The sequence below is a fragment of the Rhamphochromis sp. 'chilingali' genome (genome assembly GCF_963969265.1).
Source record: "Rhamphochromis sp. 'chilingali' genome assembly, chromosome: 3".
Lineage (NCBI taxonomy): Eukaryota > Metazoa > Chordata > Actinopteri > Cichliformes > Cichlidae > Rhamphochromis > Rhamphochromis sp. 'chilingali'.
In genome coordinates, this window is record NC_137931.1 from 38440566 (window position 1) to 38459338 (window position 18773).

Below are 18773 nucleotides of genomic sequence, written 5' to 3' on the forward strand. Positions count from 1 at the left end.
GCAAGACATGTATTCTGTATTCCAGATTTTCAGTAATAACAACAAGTTTGTCTGGCTCTTGTCCTCTCTGTCAATTTGCTTGCAGGTCTGCCATATTAACACGGCTGACATTATATAATGTGAAACATAAGCCTCAATCAGTGTGGAGCTCATCAATGAAAAACAAAATCAAATTGTTTTGTTTTCACAATGAATAGTGTTACAATATGTCTATTTTTGGCCATTTTCTGCTGGCTCCTCCTTTTCAGTAGAGACAATCTCCCTGAGACTGCTGTGCTGAGGAAAAGCACTGTGGATCTGTGCTTCATTAGAGAGGCACTGGTTTTGTGATCTGAATACCAAATAGAACAGGGTCTATGATTGTCAACAGAGCTCTTGCTAAGTAAATAGGCGGTCTATACATTCCATTAGAAGACTTATAGTGAATGGTTTCCTTTGAAACACTCACATGTTCAACCAAGGAGAAAGAGGAGAAACATGACAATGCCCAGGAAAAGTGGCATTGTGTGATTCACAACATTCCATAATTTCATTGTACATGTATAATGACACTAAAGGGCTGTTCTGTTGTATTCTATTTCCACCTTTTTAGGGAAATGTCGATTAACAACTGTGACTGGTTGGAGGCTGTACAGGGGAACTACGTGAGGTGGTTTATTTCTGCCTGGAGCAAAGTACTAAAGATAAAGCATATCAGTGGGGTGGTTTGTTTATATGAAAAGAACAGTAACTGACATGCATAAATCTCACAGATTTATTACACTATGGACTTTGAGGTAAACCCACCTGAACATGGTGGCAAGGTGGACCAATCTTTCCAGTGTGACTCATGGACATTTCTCAATGACATTCCATGAGGAAATTAAAGGTGTGCCTTTAAGGAGTGTGCAACTTTACCATTATGTATTATTACCTAATATTAAAGATAACAATAAGTTATGGCCCAATTAACTAGTGTGAACAAATTGTCTCATAATCTGGAAGTCTGGAATCTGGAAGTCAAAACACTTTTAGATGTTTACAAGAGACTTGCACGACTAGTTCCATACTGAAGGTTAAATTTAATATGTCAGTTTTTCTACCACCTGTTTATGTTCCACCCAAGATAACAGTCAGCCATAGTCATGTAACCAACCTCAAAATGTACTGGGTGTGGTTTATGAATACTATGTAATATTGTTATATCGCTGCAATTTGCAAGACCAGTATGTTAGGATGGGTTGCTACTCATATTGGCTGAGAATTGTGCTGATATTAACTAGACGTTAATATCAGCACAAAGATTTTGTGATTGTAGTTTGTAGGATTATTAAATTCTGCAGTATGTGCAAGTTCAACAGAATTGTAAAGTACAGTAAGTATATTTACTAAAGCACTGTAATGAAGAACAGTTTTCAGGTAGTTTTACTTTTGCTTGAGTCAACCTTCTTCTCTTTATACTTAGATTTCATTACATTTTTGTGGGAAATGTTACACTTGTAGTGGATTGTTATAAACAAATGGTTGACACATTAAAGGAAAATCTTTAACCTTTGATCCTACTGTAAAACGAAAAGTGGCTTCTTACTCTGGGAGACGTATTTTGCTTACATGGTTTGATTCCCCTTACTAGGAAGGTTTTCTCAAGAGAGTGATCTCTTTCAGGATGATAATATCAACAAAAAATGTGCATTATGGATGCAAAATGACACATGAATATTAAATGGATGTTAACTAAACTAATCACCAAACAATTCTGGAGCAACAGTGTTAGAAAGCATGCGCTGCTATCATCATTTGGACACCAAATGATATGATGGATTTAAAAGTAATGATTTTTCATCCTTCCAATAGATACCTGTCGAATCAATGCTAAACACGTATATTTTTTTCCCTTACTAAGAAGCTGCCTTGAGTTTTACAGCAAAAATTAGCTACAAACTTAAACTGCTGCTAATGTTATGCACGATCTATTCGTGCTAAATTGTACTTTTTATCATTTTTTTCCAGTTCTTTCTTATTACAGCAGTTTAAATATTTTCCCTTGCATGAGATGAAAGTTTGATGAAAATTCACCAGAAAACACAATTCTTCTATAGAAGATGAGTGTTGTTGAAGCACCGGGAAATACTGCACTGCATATATAATGCTAAGTGATATTGAAATCTTTTAAAACACCTGCAGATTCACCTGGCAGTGAAATTACTTTTAAATGAAATTAATTACATTTTTCAGGTTTTCAGTTAGTGCTGACTGGTAGCAGTTTTTATCCGTGTGAAAATGTGTATGTTTATGTGCTTTGACAGTGTTTTATTTATTAGTTTACAACCATATAACACTGACTCACCCTCTGGGAGTTGGCGTAGCTGATTCATCTCAACAGAGAGCAGCTGCAGGGTGGGGGCCCAAGATACACATTTCCGTCTGGTCCAAGGTCTTGAGCGATATTTATCTCTACGATGTTGACCACCGAGGTTTCTTCCAGTGCACAGGGACAAACGTGTGATACTGTTGTTTCCCAGCCACACACTCCTGAGGTTATAATGTGGCTGGTGAAATGTTACAGATTTGAGGAGGTTATGAGAAAAGTCCAGCTCCGTGACAGAGTCCTGGATGTGCTGGGGCACCGAGGAAAGGCCAGCTGAGGAACAGTTCAACAGGAAAGCACTCTGACAGGTGCAGGACTGCAGACATGCAGGTGAGGAAGAGGAGCAGAGAAGCGAAGACACAAGGACTAACACAGCGGCCAAAAAAGGCCCCTGCGGTGCTGCCATCACAAGCTGCCCTGAGAGTACAGATTGTCACATTGCACTTAGAAATAAATTAAAAAGGAAGAACTATTTTTGCTTCACAGATAGGTTTAAATTAGCATTCACGGCAATAAAAATGAAGCTATTACATGAACATGAGGTCTACGTTATAATAGGTGATGAGCCCAACTTAAACACTATGCAATCTGAATATGTAAGTTTATTTTTTTGAAAGACAACCTAATGGACACACATCTAAAAGTATTTATATATTTACCCATAAAAGGTTTTTCTCTTTTTCAAAAACCTCGGGTTACGCTCATCACCAGTGATGGGTTAAAAAAGGTTAAATATAAAAGTAAACACACAGTAAATGAACTGAAGACTCACCTGTGCATCCACTCTTTGCCAAACTGACATGAAACCTTGTGACTCTTCACACCCGGAGAGCTTTACTTCAGCTGTCTCAAGCAAGTTCTGATCGAAGTCTGAGGTGTATTTTGCTGCGTCTAGCTTAACACGTCCCTGCCCAAAGAAGCTGCTCTGCGATTCATACAATCATTTACACATCTGGTTAATGTCTTACTGTCACAGTCTTACTGTGATGGTGTAAGTTTATGGCGAAGACCAAACCTTCATACTTTGCATTCTATTAGACAATAAAGCGCTATAATGAGGCGCAGTACGCTTTTATGGTTTTAAATGACCGTGGGCGCATTTACTGAAACAATGATAACACTTTTCACATAGCAACACATTTCTTTATTGAAACAAACATGCCAATGAAACGTTGGACAAATTTCCAAATAAGGCTGGTCGCAATATATTTATTTCTTCGGTTTTTCTTCGATCAAATAAGCTGTTCTTTCATGACAGGCATGAAGTCTGTGCTCTGAGAACAACTATTGACGTTAACATCAGTAATCGTTAACATCAGTTGACAACAGACAAGACAATCCAAAGCAAAGTCAAATATTATATATTATATTGCACAAAATTCAAACAACCCCATATAGGTTGCACCCACAGTAGCTGATGAACTAAAATTCTCAACATTTGCATTAATCTGTAGCAGAATGTAGTGCACACTGTTTTTTCAATATTGTATTCTTCTGTTGTTAAAAAAGCTTTTGCAACAAAATTAAAATATTACACATATATCTAATGATATATAGTCCCTTGTATATCCATTGGCACGTGCATGTTAAACAGCCCGAGATATGCAGAAAGAAACCTACTCTGCATCACTGGATGGCTTAAAATGTATCATGTATAACAATTTATCATTAACTCTGTGCATTGCATTACCTGCAAATTTTACATACATCATTACAGTCATGTAGTGTCTTCCACATGTCAGCTAATATGACAGAAAATATCACACAGCTGCCCGGAATAATGAAACGGCAAATGGGATCTTAGACAAACCCCATATAGGGTTTTTATATTATTAATACTGGATGGCAAGCCAAAAAAATAAATATTGTATCTGCTCATTACTGCTAAAGGGGAGTGAAAACAATAATAATACCAATAAAGCATACATGAGACACTACATGTATAAAGGCTAATTTACACTATCTCAAAAACTGACATAGATTTAACTCTGTCTTTGCAGAGGATTGAAGGAAGAACTATTTAAAGTTTACATTTTTTGATCTTGTTTAGCGCCATCTTGTGCCAGTACAGAACACGACATCACCGGGTTGGTTGGTTGCTAGGGGTGCAACAATACTCGTATCGATATTGAACCATTCGGTACGCATATGTATCGAACAATACAAAATTTTTAATTTATTTTATCAACTTTCCTTCTGACGATGCTGTCTGTGTTGAGCGCTCAGTGGATCTGCGCTCGACAGTGCAGCCTAGGTGGAGTAGTCGAACGCAGATTCACTGAGCGCAGGGCAAGCTAGAGAGACTGAAGTTAAGCTCTCGTTGCAACATGGCAAATTGAACCTCCCCCACCCTCATTCAGATCTGGCGTTTGGAACTATTTTGGTTCTCATGTGACATATGACCCTGAAGGTAAGTGCGTCATGGACAAAAGTAAAACAGTATGTCGGATGTGCCATGCAATGCTCAATTACATTGGTGGGAACTAGTGCGTTAGCGCAGTTTGCTCGTTAACGTGTTGGCCGTCCAGCCCCACGCACGGGGCGATCCGCGGTAGCTCGTTAACGGAGATTTGCCGTGTTGTGGCGTTAACGTCAGTTCAACGAGATTAACGCTGACAGCACTAGTGGGAACACAACGAATATGACTGCACATTTACGCCGACATCATCCTAGTGCAAAGACAAGTGGAAGCAGACAAAAACAACAAGCACGCATGCTACAAACTTTACTCGAGTCATTTAGACAGCCGTTAGCACATGATTCTCCTTATGGGGACCTGATATGTTTAATATGCTGCTGAGAGTATAGCCCAGAAGAAGCGTATAGTATAGCTTTTATTTTGGAAAGAGCCATTTCCCTGTAATAAACTCTCTTTTCCAAAGATGAGTGATTCCTCAATCAGATAGATGTATTTTTTTTACTTTGTTGTTTCAGCAACATTAAATTTAAAAACTGTACTTTTGAGTTAAAATATATATTTATAATTTTAATAAATGACAAATTAAAAAGGCATGAACATTTTTTTTGTATCGCAAAAATATCGAACCGTGATACCAAAGTATCGAACCGAACCGAACCGTGAATTTTGTGTATCGTTGCACCCCTATTGGTTGCAGCTTATAGACTTACATTAGCTTATGTTAGCTAACTAGTAACCAGTAACTCAGGTGAGAATAAGGACACTAAAATTAAAAAGCAGTCCAAGGGTATCACTTTTGTGCTGTCCCTGGCTGCAACAATAAATTTTATCAAAAAAAACAAAAACAAAGCTATATTCAGTTTCACTTTCTGTCTCTTAAGCAGTAAGTGGTTCCCTTGTTGTTTGGCTAGCTGCATTGAAACAGTAAAATCCTCCTGTTAGGCACAGTAGGTGACCAACACTCGTTTACAAAGGTTTATAAAGCACTTTATGAATGAGGACTGTGTGGAGGAGACCCTGTTTGAGTCAGGTGACAGGTGGTTCACCAGACCGACACACTGCTGTCCGATACCACACCGTTTCTTCAGTAGGTGAGTGTACCTAGAAGCACAATCAGCTGGCAAAACAGATGTTTGCAAGATGCAATCAGCACTATTTATGCAATAAAATAGTCTCTTTTCCTATGCACATCCAAACAGTTTACAACACAACATACATAAAAACATACATAAATTTTATTGCATAAATTTGATCGCAGGTTGTGGCCTTTAACTGATTGCGCTGCTAGGTACATCTGGCCAGACGAGGAAAAAAACCTGAGTTTCTAACACCAGCTTGTTGGTCTGGTAAAACAACCTGTTACTTGACTCAAACAAGCTCTCCTCCACTCAGTGCTCATTTAGAAAGTGCTTTACGAACCCAAACATTACAGATAACAGGTGGATTTTCCTGTTTCAATGCAGCTAGCCAATTAACGAAGAACCAATTACTGCTTTAGAGACAAAAAGTGAAATTGATCAGCATTTCCTTGGTTTTTTTAACATAAAATGCATCATTGCAGCCAGGGGCAATAAAAAAGTGATCCCCTTTGATCCCTGCTTTTTTTGGTTTTAGTGTCCTTATTATCACCTGAGTTACTGGTTCTGTGATTAGTTAGCTAACATAAACTAATGAAATGCCCTGGTGATGTCATGTTCTATACTGGCACCAGATGGCGTTAAACATTTTCAAAAAATGTAAACTTGAAACATTTATTTCTTAAATCCAGCTTCCCAGAGAGAGTTAAATCTAGTTTTTGAGAGTAGGGCTCCATAGTGTACATTAGCCTTTGTACGTGTAGTGTTTCATGTCCTACTATATAGAAGTAACATAGACTGATATCATCTCAAGTTGGCAAATCTGCAGAAAAACAAAATACTACAGTTTTTTTCTTTGGCCAAGTGGCAAAAATAATAAGAAACACAGAATTTGACACATGACCCACAGAGATATTATGCCCAAGCCATTATGAATGTCCTATATATTAGAGCTCCACACTATCAAAAATAAATTTGAAAGTGGTTTATCTGAATTCAGTGTGGACTGATTGAGATGCAATAGCAGATTCCAGTCCTAGTGAGCCTTCTTACATGGGTTATCTAAAGTCTGGCAGCCCATGTTGGTAAATTTCACCCGCACACGGAACAGAGTTCCATCTTCACACATGCAGAGCTTGTACCTCTCCTGACCTTCATTGAAATACAGATCTCCTGCAGAGTTAGGAAAACGCGTGGCATTGAACATGACCGATCCATTGAGCACGATGCTGTTCTCCTGCGAAGACAAATCATCATTACTCATCGATCTTCTGGCCCTTTACTCGATCGGCTTTATTGTAGGAAAAATTCCATACTCACAGCCCTGAGCTCAATGTTTCCACCCATTTTGAACTCGATTGTCCGACCCATGATGTTGACCCCTTCGTTACCACGAATGATGGCAGAGTCTCCTTTAATGTTCAGGTCAGATGCTGCATTACTGGTGATCTAAAAGTCACAGAGAGAATATGAAGTTTAGAATATAATGTTATGAACAGCAACACAAGACTGTTAACAAAAAAGTTAAAAAATAAAATCAAATAAAAACGATACTGTGAAAGACATTTTTAACGAATATTTTTTCCTCCACTTATTAAATGTGATGCAGCATGGCTGCAAATATCTCTTAAGGCTACTGTATTTCCACTAAGCAGTTTATTAGGCAGTATAATGTGAAAATAAATAGCACACTATGTGCACACTCTGTGCTGGGCCTTTTCCAGCTAGCCTGGATGAGGAGGGAACCCCCCGCTCAGCGCAGCCACATGTGCCTGAGGTGTGACCTGGGCAGTTAGCCAGTGAAATTTGCTTCCTCTGTGATGCTGGCAACTTTTCCATTTTTGGCTTGTGGCAATACAATTGTGTTCATTCTGGTCAACTGACAGTTTCTTGTAGATCTAGTGGCATTTTTATCAAAAGTTTAATCATTTACAAAAGTGTACACAAAAGTTTATTGTTACTAAATTTAACAAATATGCATCTTTTGACATCTTCAAGTTAAAAATTCATAGAAAATAAAGAAATATAAATTAAATCTTTTTTGCATGTTATTCTAGAAGTTTAGAAAGTTTAGGAAAAAAGTAAAAAAATAAATTTTTCTAGCTTTAGCTGTGTTTTTGGAACCTGCGTCACAAATATGTCGCAAACATATTTGTTTGTGATTATTTATTCTGAATCTTTTGAAAGGCACCACTGCTTGGAATTCAGCTCTGTTACGAATTTTCTTGAAACTTTGTTTAGCAGCTTTGCACACCTGTTTTTTCTGTCAGGTTCTCTCAGCCTCTGATAAACTGGAGTCATGGTGAACTGTAAACTTTATATCCCTCCATAGACTTTCTAGATTTTCAGATTTAAATATATTTCTTTAGAATAGTCCAGTTTTGTTTAAACTTTCACATGATGTGGCATCTATGAATGTTTAGATCTGAAGTAGATTTGTGAAAACAACTTTCACAAGGTTAAAAGATGAATTCATAACTGAGCCTTTCTTCTGTTTACACTGATGAAGTTCAGCATCTTCATGGGGACTTTTCCATGTTCTGTAAATATGCTGTTTTGCTTTACCTTTATGGATTATTAGCTAATGTTTGGTACAGGTTATAAAACACTGACAGGACTAATGAAATACTTTGTTATTGCACCCATCAGTGAGTTACTGGAAACCGTACACACCCTTTCTGTGGAAGCTTTTTTAACACTGAGGACTTTGACTCCTTTGGGCAAATGAAACTCGTGGTTTTCAAAGTCAGTGCTGAAGAATGTGGTCTGGGTCCGAGGGTCTGTGAAGGATATGCCGACATCACTGACGATTGAGGTCTTGTCCTTTTCTACGCTCAGCTTTGTAGTGCCTTGCTGGAAGACTACCTGTAGCAACACATGTTAAATAAAAGAGGAGAGTTTTTAATGTGTGCGCATTATGGGCTTTTCTTGTCTTTTTATCGATACTCAGCTTTTACTAAACTCTGTAACACACTCTGTATTGCTCACCGGGTTGTTGTTACCAACAATGACCAGATCCTGGTCTTTACGGCCTCCTACTGTGCTCTTGTGCAGCGGGTGGACAATACCCATGTCTGCTTTCTGTTTGAAGCGCAGCAGGCCACTCTCATGGAACTCCATACTGTCGCAGCCATTCGGACCGATGCGGATCACTGTCCATATAACCAATGTGATCTGTGAGGCGACAGCATGCACAAAATATACAGATCACACACTAAAAAAAAGCAACACACAGACAAATACACTGATGTTTTAGGTACTCACAATTAAATTAATTAAGGCGAGGAGGAAGAGGATGATAATGATGCACACAGCCATGTTTCCTTTGCGTCCTCTTAACCCTGTCTTATGAAGACGCTCTTCCTCTATGGGTACATAGCCTGCTTTGAAATTACTGTTGTGCTCCTTGTTGATAGTACGGCGTTCTATGGCTTTTTCTCGCATGGACTTCTTCACTGGCCCATTGGAGCTTTCCTAGAAGCCAGAAAACAAACTCTGAGGTCTAATGCTTACAGTCTTAATAACAAGTAATAACAGATAATAAAACCTGTAATCTATGGTGTAACTGTCCCACATTTACCACGTAACTCTACTGAATTACTTGAAGTACCTACTGTTTCTAAACGTAGACACTTAAAATGTAGTTATAGCAAGAAATGGTAGTAACAATTAGAGAAACTAATTATACTGTAAGAACTTATAAATAAGAAGACCTATGAGTATTTTAACGGAGAAAGAAATGAAAGCTACATGCATGCATTTTTAAATTAATTAACACCTTCATGTTGTTTTAATGGAAAGTAAAAACAACCTTTCCTCTTTTTACAATGTAATTACACAGTTGTTAGGGTGTATTTGAGAGTATCCACTCATAAGCCTAATTTTATAGCTTTAGAGCACATATTGATTATTGAGATTGGTTTACCCAGAATCTCACGTTTACGCACCAACTGTTGTATTTTCTCGACTTTCTTTTCTTTTTGAATCGCCTCTACTTTCTTTTTAGGTTTAAATTAAAGTTTTTAGTTCCTCCCTGTTTTCAATGTCCTCTCTGCATCTGTTAAATACCCGCGACAGCCTGTCGCTGGCCATAACTAAAAATAAACTGTACTCATTTTGGCAGCAAAATGGAAATAACCTGCTCTCCGCTGTATCAATATTACACAGCTATAGTTTTATTCTCTTCATAGTGTTGTAATAAATTCGCTGTCAAACAGCAGGTCTAGTAAAAGAATAAGATTTTTATTTATTTCCATATGACGCTTTCGCTACCCATAGCAGAGGCCACTAATGTTTTCTGTTACACTGATATTCCGATAGAGCCCAGACAAAAGCCCAGTATGCTTTAAAAAAAAAAAAATTAATCCAGTTTATATTGTGTATTATTTAGAAACATATATATAAGTGTTCCGTTAACTAAATGCAAAAAAGGCGGAGAAAAACGCAAGAATAACAACAAATACGGAACATAACGGACCTGTTCAGACGCCATGTTGACCCTCCCTCTTCTGCTTGCTGAGAGTTCGGAGCAAACCACTTTTCACAGATAAAGGGGACAGTACTCCATAATGATTATGTTTTTAGTTGTGGACTGAATGGTAGTTGAATATGACTTGACTATAGAAAACAAATACATACACAATAAATATAAAAAACAGATAAATAAAAAAAAATCTATCAAAAATTTTTTGATGACATTGAAAAATGGCATATTCCAAACTCAGCCAGCCAATGACAGAAAAATCCTAAAATAGAAGAAACGGTCCATTCATATTTTCCACAGGTGAACTGTCAGCAGCGGACACGATTCTTAAATAATAATAATAATAATAATGATAATAATAATAATAATGATAATAATAATGATGATGATGATGATGATGATGATAGATAGATAGATAGATAGATAGATAGATAGATAGATAGTAATAACATTACTATTAATTATATATATTTCATAGCTGTACATAGCATAGTGATCATTTTTTATCACAAAAAATTGTGATACAATTGTGATCATACACTCAAAAAGTCATATTTAGGATAACGTATTTAAAGGCATTAATTGAAATGATTGCTAAATTTGATCTGGATTACAATACATAAGTACAACACACATAACTATTCCAGTTATTATTTTAGATACAACAATGAACTGCACATTTAATTTAGTATGTCATATTATCGTATAATCGGATTTGACCCAACACCGCCACTCGAGCAGCACCTGACCCCAAGGGGGGTTAGTTAACTCCCTCGGTATTGGTTTCGTTTAACAGGATGTCATTACGATCGTATTTACATCTGGGGGGAGACCACAGTCTGCAGAGGCCTGACTGAGACGGGAGTAATTTATTTAAACCCTGCGTTCGTTGCTCCCGTCGTCTCCTCACTCGGTTGCCACAACTGAAGGCGGCGCTTGGCATTCGTGTCGCAGGTGCAGAAAGCTGCCGGTCCAGGAATTTTTACTACACTCCTCGTTAAGACGTACCCCCCTCCGCCTGCTGCTACTGCTGCAGGCCTCCTCCTGGGGATTTTTAAAACCTCCCGAGGATTGTGGATCGACATGGCTGACACTTTAAGGAGATTGACCAACACATCTTCATTCAGCGTCTTACAGGACAAGCTTGAGAGTTGGCACAAGGACTACCATGTAAGTTCATCAATAAGTCATGATTGACCTAAATCTGACCACACAACTTCATCCGTGTTAGCCAGTCCTATTTCCATGATCACTATCCACTGAATTGGTATATTTGCATACAGTTGAACCTTTTAGCCAAAGGGTTTCAGATATATTATGAGCATCCTCGTCTTCAGAACATGACAAATAGGTTTGTCTGCTCTCGTCCATTACTGATTTTTATTCGTTAAACCTGTGATTTTCATTTGTTTTGTTCCACTTTATTATTATAATCATAAATGAAACTGTTACAGGCAGTTTGGAAACGCTTTAAATCATTTTAAAAAATACAGCAAAGGAATGCATTTGTTTAGATTTGATTTCCCAGTGGAGTTTGGTTGGTATGGACGCCGGTTGCCATGGGTACTTTTAGACAGCTCCAAAGATATTTGCCTCAGGTTGAGATGGTTCACTTCCTCTTTCTTCCTGTAGAGGCAATAACTTCAAACGTAGGCATCAAATGCCTTCGAGTGTTTACAGCTAATACGAAATAAAGCTAATAAGAAACTAATAAGTAAAAATGAGTAATAAGTAAGTAATAAAGAAATAACCATCATAATATATATAATATAACAATACAGTACTATATCGATTAATTGATTATATATATTGATTTTTTTTAAAGAAAATCTAGGAGACGTACCCTAACAGACCTAACAAACCTCCTAAACTAAATATTGTTTAAATAAATTTAATATAATAAATAGGTACACGGCATAAAACAATGGAGTTTTTTTGCTGAGCTACTTTTTGCTTGGCTAAATTGTGAATAAATCTTTCCTGTAACCTTCTGTCAGGAAAAGTGAAGCTTAAGAAATGAAATTATGGGAGAACAGGGCAATACCTTCGACTATATAAACGTGGACAATAACATTCATAACATTCACAGGGAAATGCTATTTTTCAATTGTTTTAAAACCCTAGTTTTGTGTCAGAGTCTGCAAACTTTTTAAGCAGTTTTTATCAAATGCAATTTTCCCACCTACAGTTCTAAAACATATATGTTAGTTTAATCTGTGATTCTAAATAAGCTTTAAGTGAATCGTTGTCTGTTTCTTTGTACTAGACAGCGTGTACTCTACCTCTGGCACTGTGACAGCTGGGGAAGGCTCCATGTGACTATGATGGATAAGTGGTTAAGATAATGGAAAAATAAATTTGTTTCCTTTTTTTTAACCCTCCAAGGTGATTTCTTGTGACCAGAATCTGAACAGATGTTGTGAGCTGATTGAAATCACCGCCAAAATCCAGGGCCAACTGTTTGCCATCCTCAACCTTACAGCTGCAGAAGGTACAAGCTTCATCAGTTTATTTATGTTTATTTTATTGAGCACAGGTTCTAACATTTTGTCACTAATCAGGTGGACACTATGCCGGAGTGGACACTCTGAAAACACGACTACTACCATGGCTCGGATCCTGTTTCTCAATGGCGAGGCCCTCAGTCAGTGATGACACCAGTCTACAGCTCATCCAGGTGACTCCATCTATCAGTAAACCAGAAAATCTGTCAGAGTGTTCATATATATGACATATATATCATCATTTTTAAATGTTAGGATTCAGCAGAGAAGGACAGAAAGATCAGGGAGCTCTCTGCCTCCCATGAGAATGACTTGCAGAAGCTGGAGACTCAGCTGTGCTCCGCTCGGCTACAGCTGGAGTCAGTCAGAGCAGAGTGAGTCTAAATTATAGATTAAAAAAAACTGTCTGACCTTCTTACCTCAGCTTCAATGGCTCATATTTAACTACACTTTGGTCAGTAAATACAGGTACCGATCTGTTTAAACAGGCTGCTTGATGCTCAGAAGGAACTGGATGAGACAAAGAGCAAGTCTACAACCACCTTTCTGGCCACTGAAGATGAAATATTACAACTGAAAGCTGAGTAGGTGATGTAGATGATTTACTTGTTTTAATATGCACGTATGAGTTTTTCTGTTAATGTGAAGTGTGTCTGTGCTTCAGTTTGAGATCCGCACATGAGCAGGTGGACATTTATAAGAGAAAGCTGGAAGCTCTCGATGACTATGAGCGGCAGATTCGCCTGTTGAGAGACGAAGTGTCTTACCTGAGCACAGAGAAAGCCATGCTGCAAGCGAGGTACACACACAAACATTACACGCTCACACACTGACACCGTTCAGCGTCTTAAATAATTAATATGTTAGATTTTTTCTGTCTCTCAGGTTGGTGAGGAGTCGTTCTCCGAGCCCTTTGTCCAGGCACAGCCGCTCTTCCAGCCCCGGAAGGAGTGAGTCACCCACCCGAGCCCAGCTCACTAACTCCTCCCGCCACGCCCGCCTTGTGTCGCGCTTCAATGACCTGTATGCTGTGGAGCGTCTGGATGCCCAGGCCCTGCTTCGCCGCTACATTTCTGACTTGGAGATGGTCCAGAGAATAATCTTTATTGCAGTTGTGGTATGGCTGCAGCTATTTTAGAGCTGTGTGTACACAGAGCTGATCATTTGATCTGCTGTCTGCTGCGATTCATGGAAATGTATGTATTGCCTGCTTTCCTGTTATAGGAATCCTTCAAGACAGCAAAACTGGCTTACCGTCAGTTCAGGCTACGAGTCAGAAAGACACTGTCCACATCTCACTTTGGGCCGGAAAGTCTAGAAGATGCAGCTGTGGACTACATCGTCAGAAACCTGGACCTTTATGATGTTCAGACCAGCGTCAATGTAGGATGATGCGTCTCATGTGTGCTGTGCAACACTCATGAACAAAATGCTGTAGTTCTGAGGGAAACCATGATCGTCTTTCATCTCTGCAGGATGTCATCAATGCTATGAATGTGAACCCTCGGATCTCCTTCCCGCCAGAGGTGGACTTTGTCCTCATCAGTTCGTTGATCAGAGAGGCATGCAGAGTGGCCTTCGCCATGCAGACACTGGACCCTCCACTGGACTTGGGCTTTGCCACTGATGGAGAACTATACAATGACATCAAGTCAGTCCTGTTTTTGTACACCCAGCAGTCATTTGTTCATTTTTTAAAGGGAAAGTTTTAAGTAACATGTTTTCCATGATGCAAACAGTCACTACAGAATATCACTCCTTGAACTTCAGCCTGTCACTGAAAGCCTCTACCAGTAGATGTCACCCACAACACTTAGATGCACACTTCCAACTCTCCCCTGTCTCTTTCCCTTAAGGTATCGGCGCAGCTACGACTCTGAGTTCACTGCTCCTCTGGTGATGTACCATGTGTGGCCAGCCTTAATGGAAGGAAACACTGTAATAGTGAAGGGCGAGGCTGTGACTAGAAGTGGTGCTCTGGTATTGGTTTTTTAATGTTTAAATATATCACAATTACTGGATGTTATTTAACAGGGTACGTGAGGACACGAAGATGCATACAAAGCTCGTGTGCATACTGGTGGTTTTTCTGTTTTTGCAGTGGAGCCGAAGCCGCAGCAGAAGCAGTAGTACCAGCCCTGTGCGCTCTCGCTCTCTCAGCCCAACTCGCAGCCTTGTAAGTCACTATAATATTAAATAGTCCAACCACACAGAAAGAAAAGCACAACTTGGGAGTTTTGGTCACACAGGGGATAATTTTCTTTTCCTGGGTATAACATCACTCAGCTACTCATGAAATTATGATTCCTTTCACTTTTTGTACCTAACAACGTGCATGCATACCCATGGCTCTAAGGGTATGTATTTCAGAATCACTTTTTAAAATGTAATTTGGTTTGTTTAAGCTTTAACTTACTCAAAAACTGGAAGTATAATCATCATCATTGTCTTTTTTAGGCATTTAACAGCAGAAGAAGCCTGTCTCCTGGACGTCTCAGAGCTAGCCACCTGTGACATTTGGCCACATGTGCTGAAAGTCAAATGCATGGTCACACTTATGCTTCTACCAAATAAAGCAATGAAACCGTTCATAACCTTACCAACCAAAGGCTGTGTGCATTGTTGGAAGGACGCTTTACAGGACATAAGATGATATAGATTAAGCAAAATTAGCCCAGTAGATAACTGAACAGTTGTTCTACTATATTTACTCTATTAATTTTTGACTAACAGTATTGTAGTGATGCTTGGGAACTTAAAGGAAAGGCATATTTCAGGAACAAAAAAGACCTGCACACTAGCACTTTATTGGTGCTAAAATTAGGACCCATACTCAACACTATCAGTCAACATTTCAGTGGCAGATTGTATTACTGTGCTAGTGATTGGTGCTAATTTAACATCCTCCAGTACTTGAGTTACAGATTTTTGGTCAGTGTTTTTAGTGTTTGTTGGATGCTGTGTTGTTATTCTTATTTTATTTTTTTATCCTTTTAATATTTTTCGTTAGTTTTGGTGCTGTTGTTCTATGTAGATACAGTGGGGCAAAAAAGTATTTAGTCAGCCACCGATTGTGCAAGTTCCCCACCTAAAATGATGACAGAGGTCAGTAATTTGCACCAGAGGTACACTTCAACTGTGAGAGACAGAATGTGAAAAAAAAAATCCATGAATTCACATGGTAGGATTTGTAAAGAATTTATTCGTAAATCAGGGTGGAAAATAAGTATTTGGTCAATAACAAAAATACAACTCAATACTTTGTAACATAACCTTTGTTGGCAATAACAGAGGTCAAACGTTTACTATAGGTCTTTACCAGGTTTGCACACACAGTAGCTGGTATTTTGGCCCATTCCTCCATGCAGATCTTCTCGAGAGCAGTGATGTTTTGGGGCTGTCGCCGAGCAACACGGACTTTCAACTCCCGCCACAGATTTTCTATGGGGTTGAGGTCTGGAGACTGGCTAGGCCACTCCAGGACTTTCAAATGCTTCTTACAGAGCCACTCCTTTGTTGCCCGGGCGGTGTGTTTTGGATTGTCATGTTGGAAGACCCAGCCTCGTTTCATCTTCAAAGTTCTCACTGATGGAAGGAGGTTTTGGCTCAAAATCTCACGATACATGGCCCCATTCATTCTGTCCTTAACACGGATCAGTCGTCCTGTCCCCTTGGCAGAAAAACAGCCCCATAGCATGATGTTTCCACCCCCATGCTTCACAGTAGGTATGGTGTTCTTGGGATGCAACTCAGTATTCTTCTTCTTCCAAACACGACGAGTTGAGTTTATACCAAAAAGTTCTACTTTGGTTTCATCTGACCACATGACATTCTCCCAATCCTCTGCTGTATCATCCATGTGCTCTCTGGCAAACTTCAGACGGGCCTGGACATGCACTGGCTTCAGCAGCGGAACACGTCTGGCACTGCGGGATTTGATTCCCTGCCGTTGTAGTGTGTTACTGATGGTGACCTTTGTTACTTTGGTCCCAGCTCTCTGCAGGTCATTCACCAGGTCCCCCCGTGTGGTTCTGGGATCTTTGCTCACCGTTCTCATGATCATTTTGACCCCACGGGATGAGATCTTGCGTGGAGCCCCAGATGGAGGGAGATTATCAGTGGTCTTGTATGTCTTCCATTTTCTGATGATTGCTCCCACAGTTGATTTTTTCACACCAAGCTGCTTGCCTATTGTAGATTCACTCTTCCCAGTCTGGTGCAGGTCTACAATACTTTTCCTGGTGTCCTTCGAAAGCTCTTTGGTCTTGGCCATGGCGGAGTTTGGAGTCTGACTGTTTGAGGCTGTGGACAGGTGTCTTTTATACAGATGATGAGTTCAAACAGGTGCCATTCATACAGGTAACGAGTGGGGGACAGAAAAGCTTCTTACAGAAGACGTTACAGGTCTGTGAGAGCCAGAGATTTTCCTTGTTTGAGGTGACCAAATACTTATTTGCCACCCTGATTTACGAATAAATGCTTTACAAATCCTACCATGTGAATTCATGGATTTTTTTTTCACATTCTGTCTCTCACAGTTGAAGTGTACCTCTGGTGCAAATTACTGACCTCTGTCATCATTTTAAGTGGGGGAACTTGCACAATCGGTGGCTGACTAAATACTTTTTTGCCCCACTGTATGTAATACCAGATCAGACTTTCAAATAAGATGGTGATGAGATTTTTCCACTAAAAACGTAAAGAGTTGTTCACGTCATCATTGTAAAAAACAGAAGGGTCAGTGGTAGTTTTTTGGGGGAAAAATATCCGGGTGCATTCAGTGTGACAGTGCGTGTCTTCTTATTTCAAACGGATTAAAGAAGAATTAAAACATATTGATTTTACAGTGATTTGGTTTGCAATGCGAGTATCCTTTAATGGTGCCTTATATCAGCGGTCCCCAACCCCCGGGCCTCGGACCGGTACCGGTCCGTGAGTCGTTTGGTACCGGGCCGCGAGAGTTGAGGCTCAGGTGTGAAATGTATAGTTTTCAGGGTTTTTATCGGTTTTCAGCGTTATTTTGTTATCGTTTTTAACGTTAACTCGGTTTTCCTGGGTCATTTCAGGTGTATTATGAACAAAACTTCTTTTTTTCGGTACCGGTACTAGTTTTATTTTGTTGTATTTATCCGCGACACCTTAAAGGCCGGTCCATGAAAATATTGTCGGGCATAAACCGGTCCGTGGCGCAAAAAAGGTTGGGGACCGCTGCCTTATATGATTGTTTTTTGTATTAAATGGCTGATGCAACTCCAAACTATTTTCTGATTTGTAATGTATCATTTTATATTGATTAAAGACTTTTTTCTGTAGCCTTAGTTCAGTGTAGCAATTAATTTCCTACAGACATTAAAAAAAACATTTATAAATTTCATCAATATAGAATCAGAATCAGCATACTTTATTAATCCTTAAAGAAATTAATTGGGTTACATTTGTTCCATTACAGTAACAGTAACAGAAAAAGACTAGACTATTTAACAATACAATATGTTACAGATTTAAGAAATAGCACAATATATACAAATCACTCAATAATAAATATCAAGAATATTGACAGCAACATTACTGAGTAGAAAACAGCATGTACAAGAAGGATGTAACTGTTGCAGTGTTTACAGTGCATTAGATGGAGGGGTTGCGCAGGGAGATGGCCACGGGCAGGAATGATTTCCTGTGTTGTTCAGTGGTGCTTTTTGGTAATCTCAGTCTCTCACTGAACATGCACCTGTGGCCAGCCAGCATGGAGTGGGTGGGAGGTATTATCCAACATTGTCTTTATCTTGGACAACATCCGCCTCTCCGACACTACCTTAAGGGAGTCCAGCTCCATCCCCACAACATTACAGACCTTGCCAATCAGTTTGAGTCGGTTGGCATCTGCGACCCCTAACCTGCTCCCCCAGCATGCAACAGTATAGAGGATAGCACTGGCCACAACAGA

At 39.2% G+C, this 18773-nt stretch overlaps 2 protein-coding genes across 2 annotated transcripts; one reads left to right on the forward strand and one right to left on the reverse strand.

Moving 5' to 3' along the window:
• Window positions 1-3466: 3466 nt before the first annotated feature.
• Window positions 3467-10361, reverse strand: sgcb (sarcoglycan, beta (dystrophin-associated glycoprotein)). The gene is made up of 6 exons (XM_080878205.1): window positions 10320-10361; window positions 9107-9316; window positions 8831-9016; window positions 8516-8707; window positions 7163-7291; window positions 3467-7079 (listed from the first exon to the last, which is right to left on the reverse strand). Exons 1-6 carry the CDS (start codon window positions 10332-10334, stop codon window positions 6879-6881), a joined length of 933 nt encoding a protein of 310 aa, XP_080734331.1. The 5' UTR covers window positions 10335-10361; the 3' UTR covers window positions 3467-6878.
• A 797-nt stretch (window positions 10362-11158) lies between these two features.
• spata18 (spermatogenesis associated 18) lies at window positions 11159-15909 on the forward strand. The gene is made up of 12 exons (XM_080878486.1): window positions 11159-11495; window positions 12711-12816; window positions 12887-13002; window positions 13085-13203; window positions 13318-13413; window positions 13494-13628; window positions 13715-13946; window positions 14054-14212; window positions 14305-14480; window positions 14686-14809; window positions 14931-15005; window positions 15287-15909. The coding sequence occupies exons 1-12, from the start codon at window positions 11409-11411 to the stop codon at window positions 15341-15343; spliced, it is 1482 nt and encodes a 493-aa protein (XP_080734612.1). The 5' UTR covers window positions 11159-11408; the 3' UTR covers window positions 15344-15909.
• The last annotated feature ends 2864 nt before the right edge of the window (window positions 15910-18773 follow it).

What these genes read in the sequence shown, in the direction of transcription:
- sgcb (XM_080878205.1), bottom strand. An exon ending in TTGTTGGTAACAACAACCCG is followed by an intron (nt 8,708 to 8,830) that starts GTGAGCAATACA and finishes GTGTTGCTACAG; the next exon opens with GTAGTCTTCCAGCAAGGCAC. An exon ending in AAAAAGCTTCCACAGAAAGG is followed by an intron (nt 7,292 to 8,515) that starts GTGTGTACGGTT and finishes TGTGACTTTTAG; the next exon opens with ATCACCAGTAATGCAGCATC.
- spata18 (XM_080878486.1), top strand. Translation starts at nt 11,409, where the DNA reads ATGGCTGACACTTTAAGGAGATTGACCAACACATCTTCATTCAGCGTC. An exon ending in GAACTATACAATGACATCAA is followed by an intron (nt 14,481 to 14,685) that starts GTCAGTCCTGTT and finishes CTTTCCCTTAAG; the next exon opens with GTATCGGCGCAGCTACGACT. An exon ending in TGACTAGAAGTGGTGCTCTG is followed by an intron (nt 14,810 to 14,930) that starts GTATTGGTTTTT and finishes CTGTTTTTGCAG; the next exon opens with TGGAGCCGAAGCCGCAGCAG.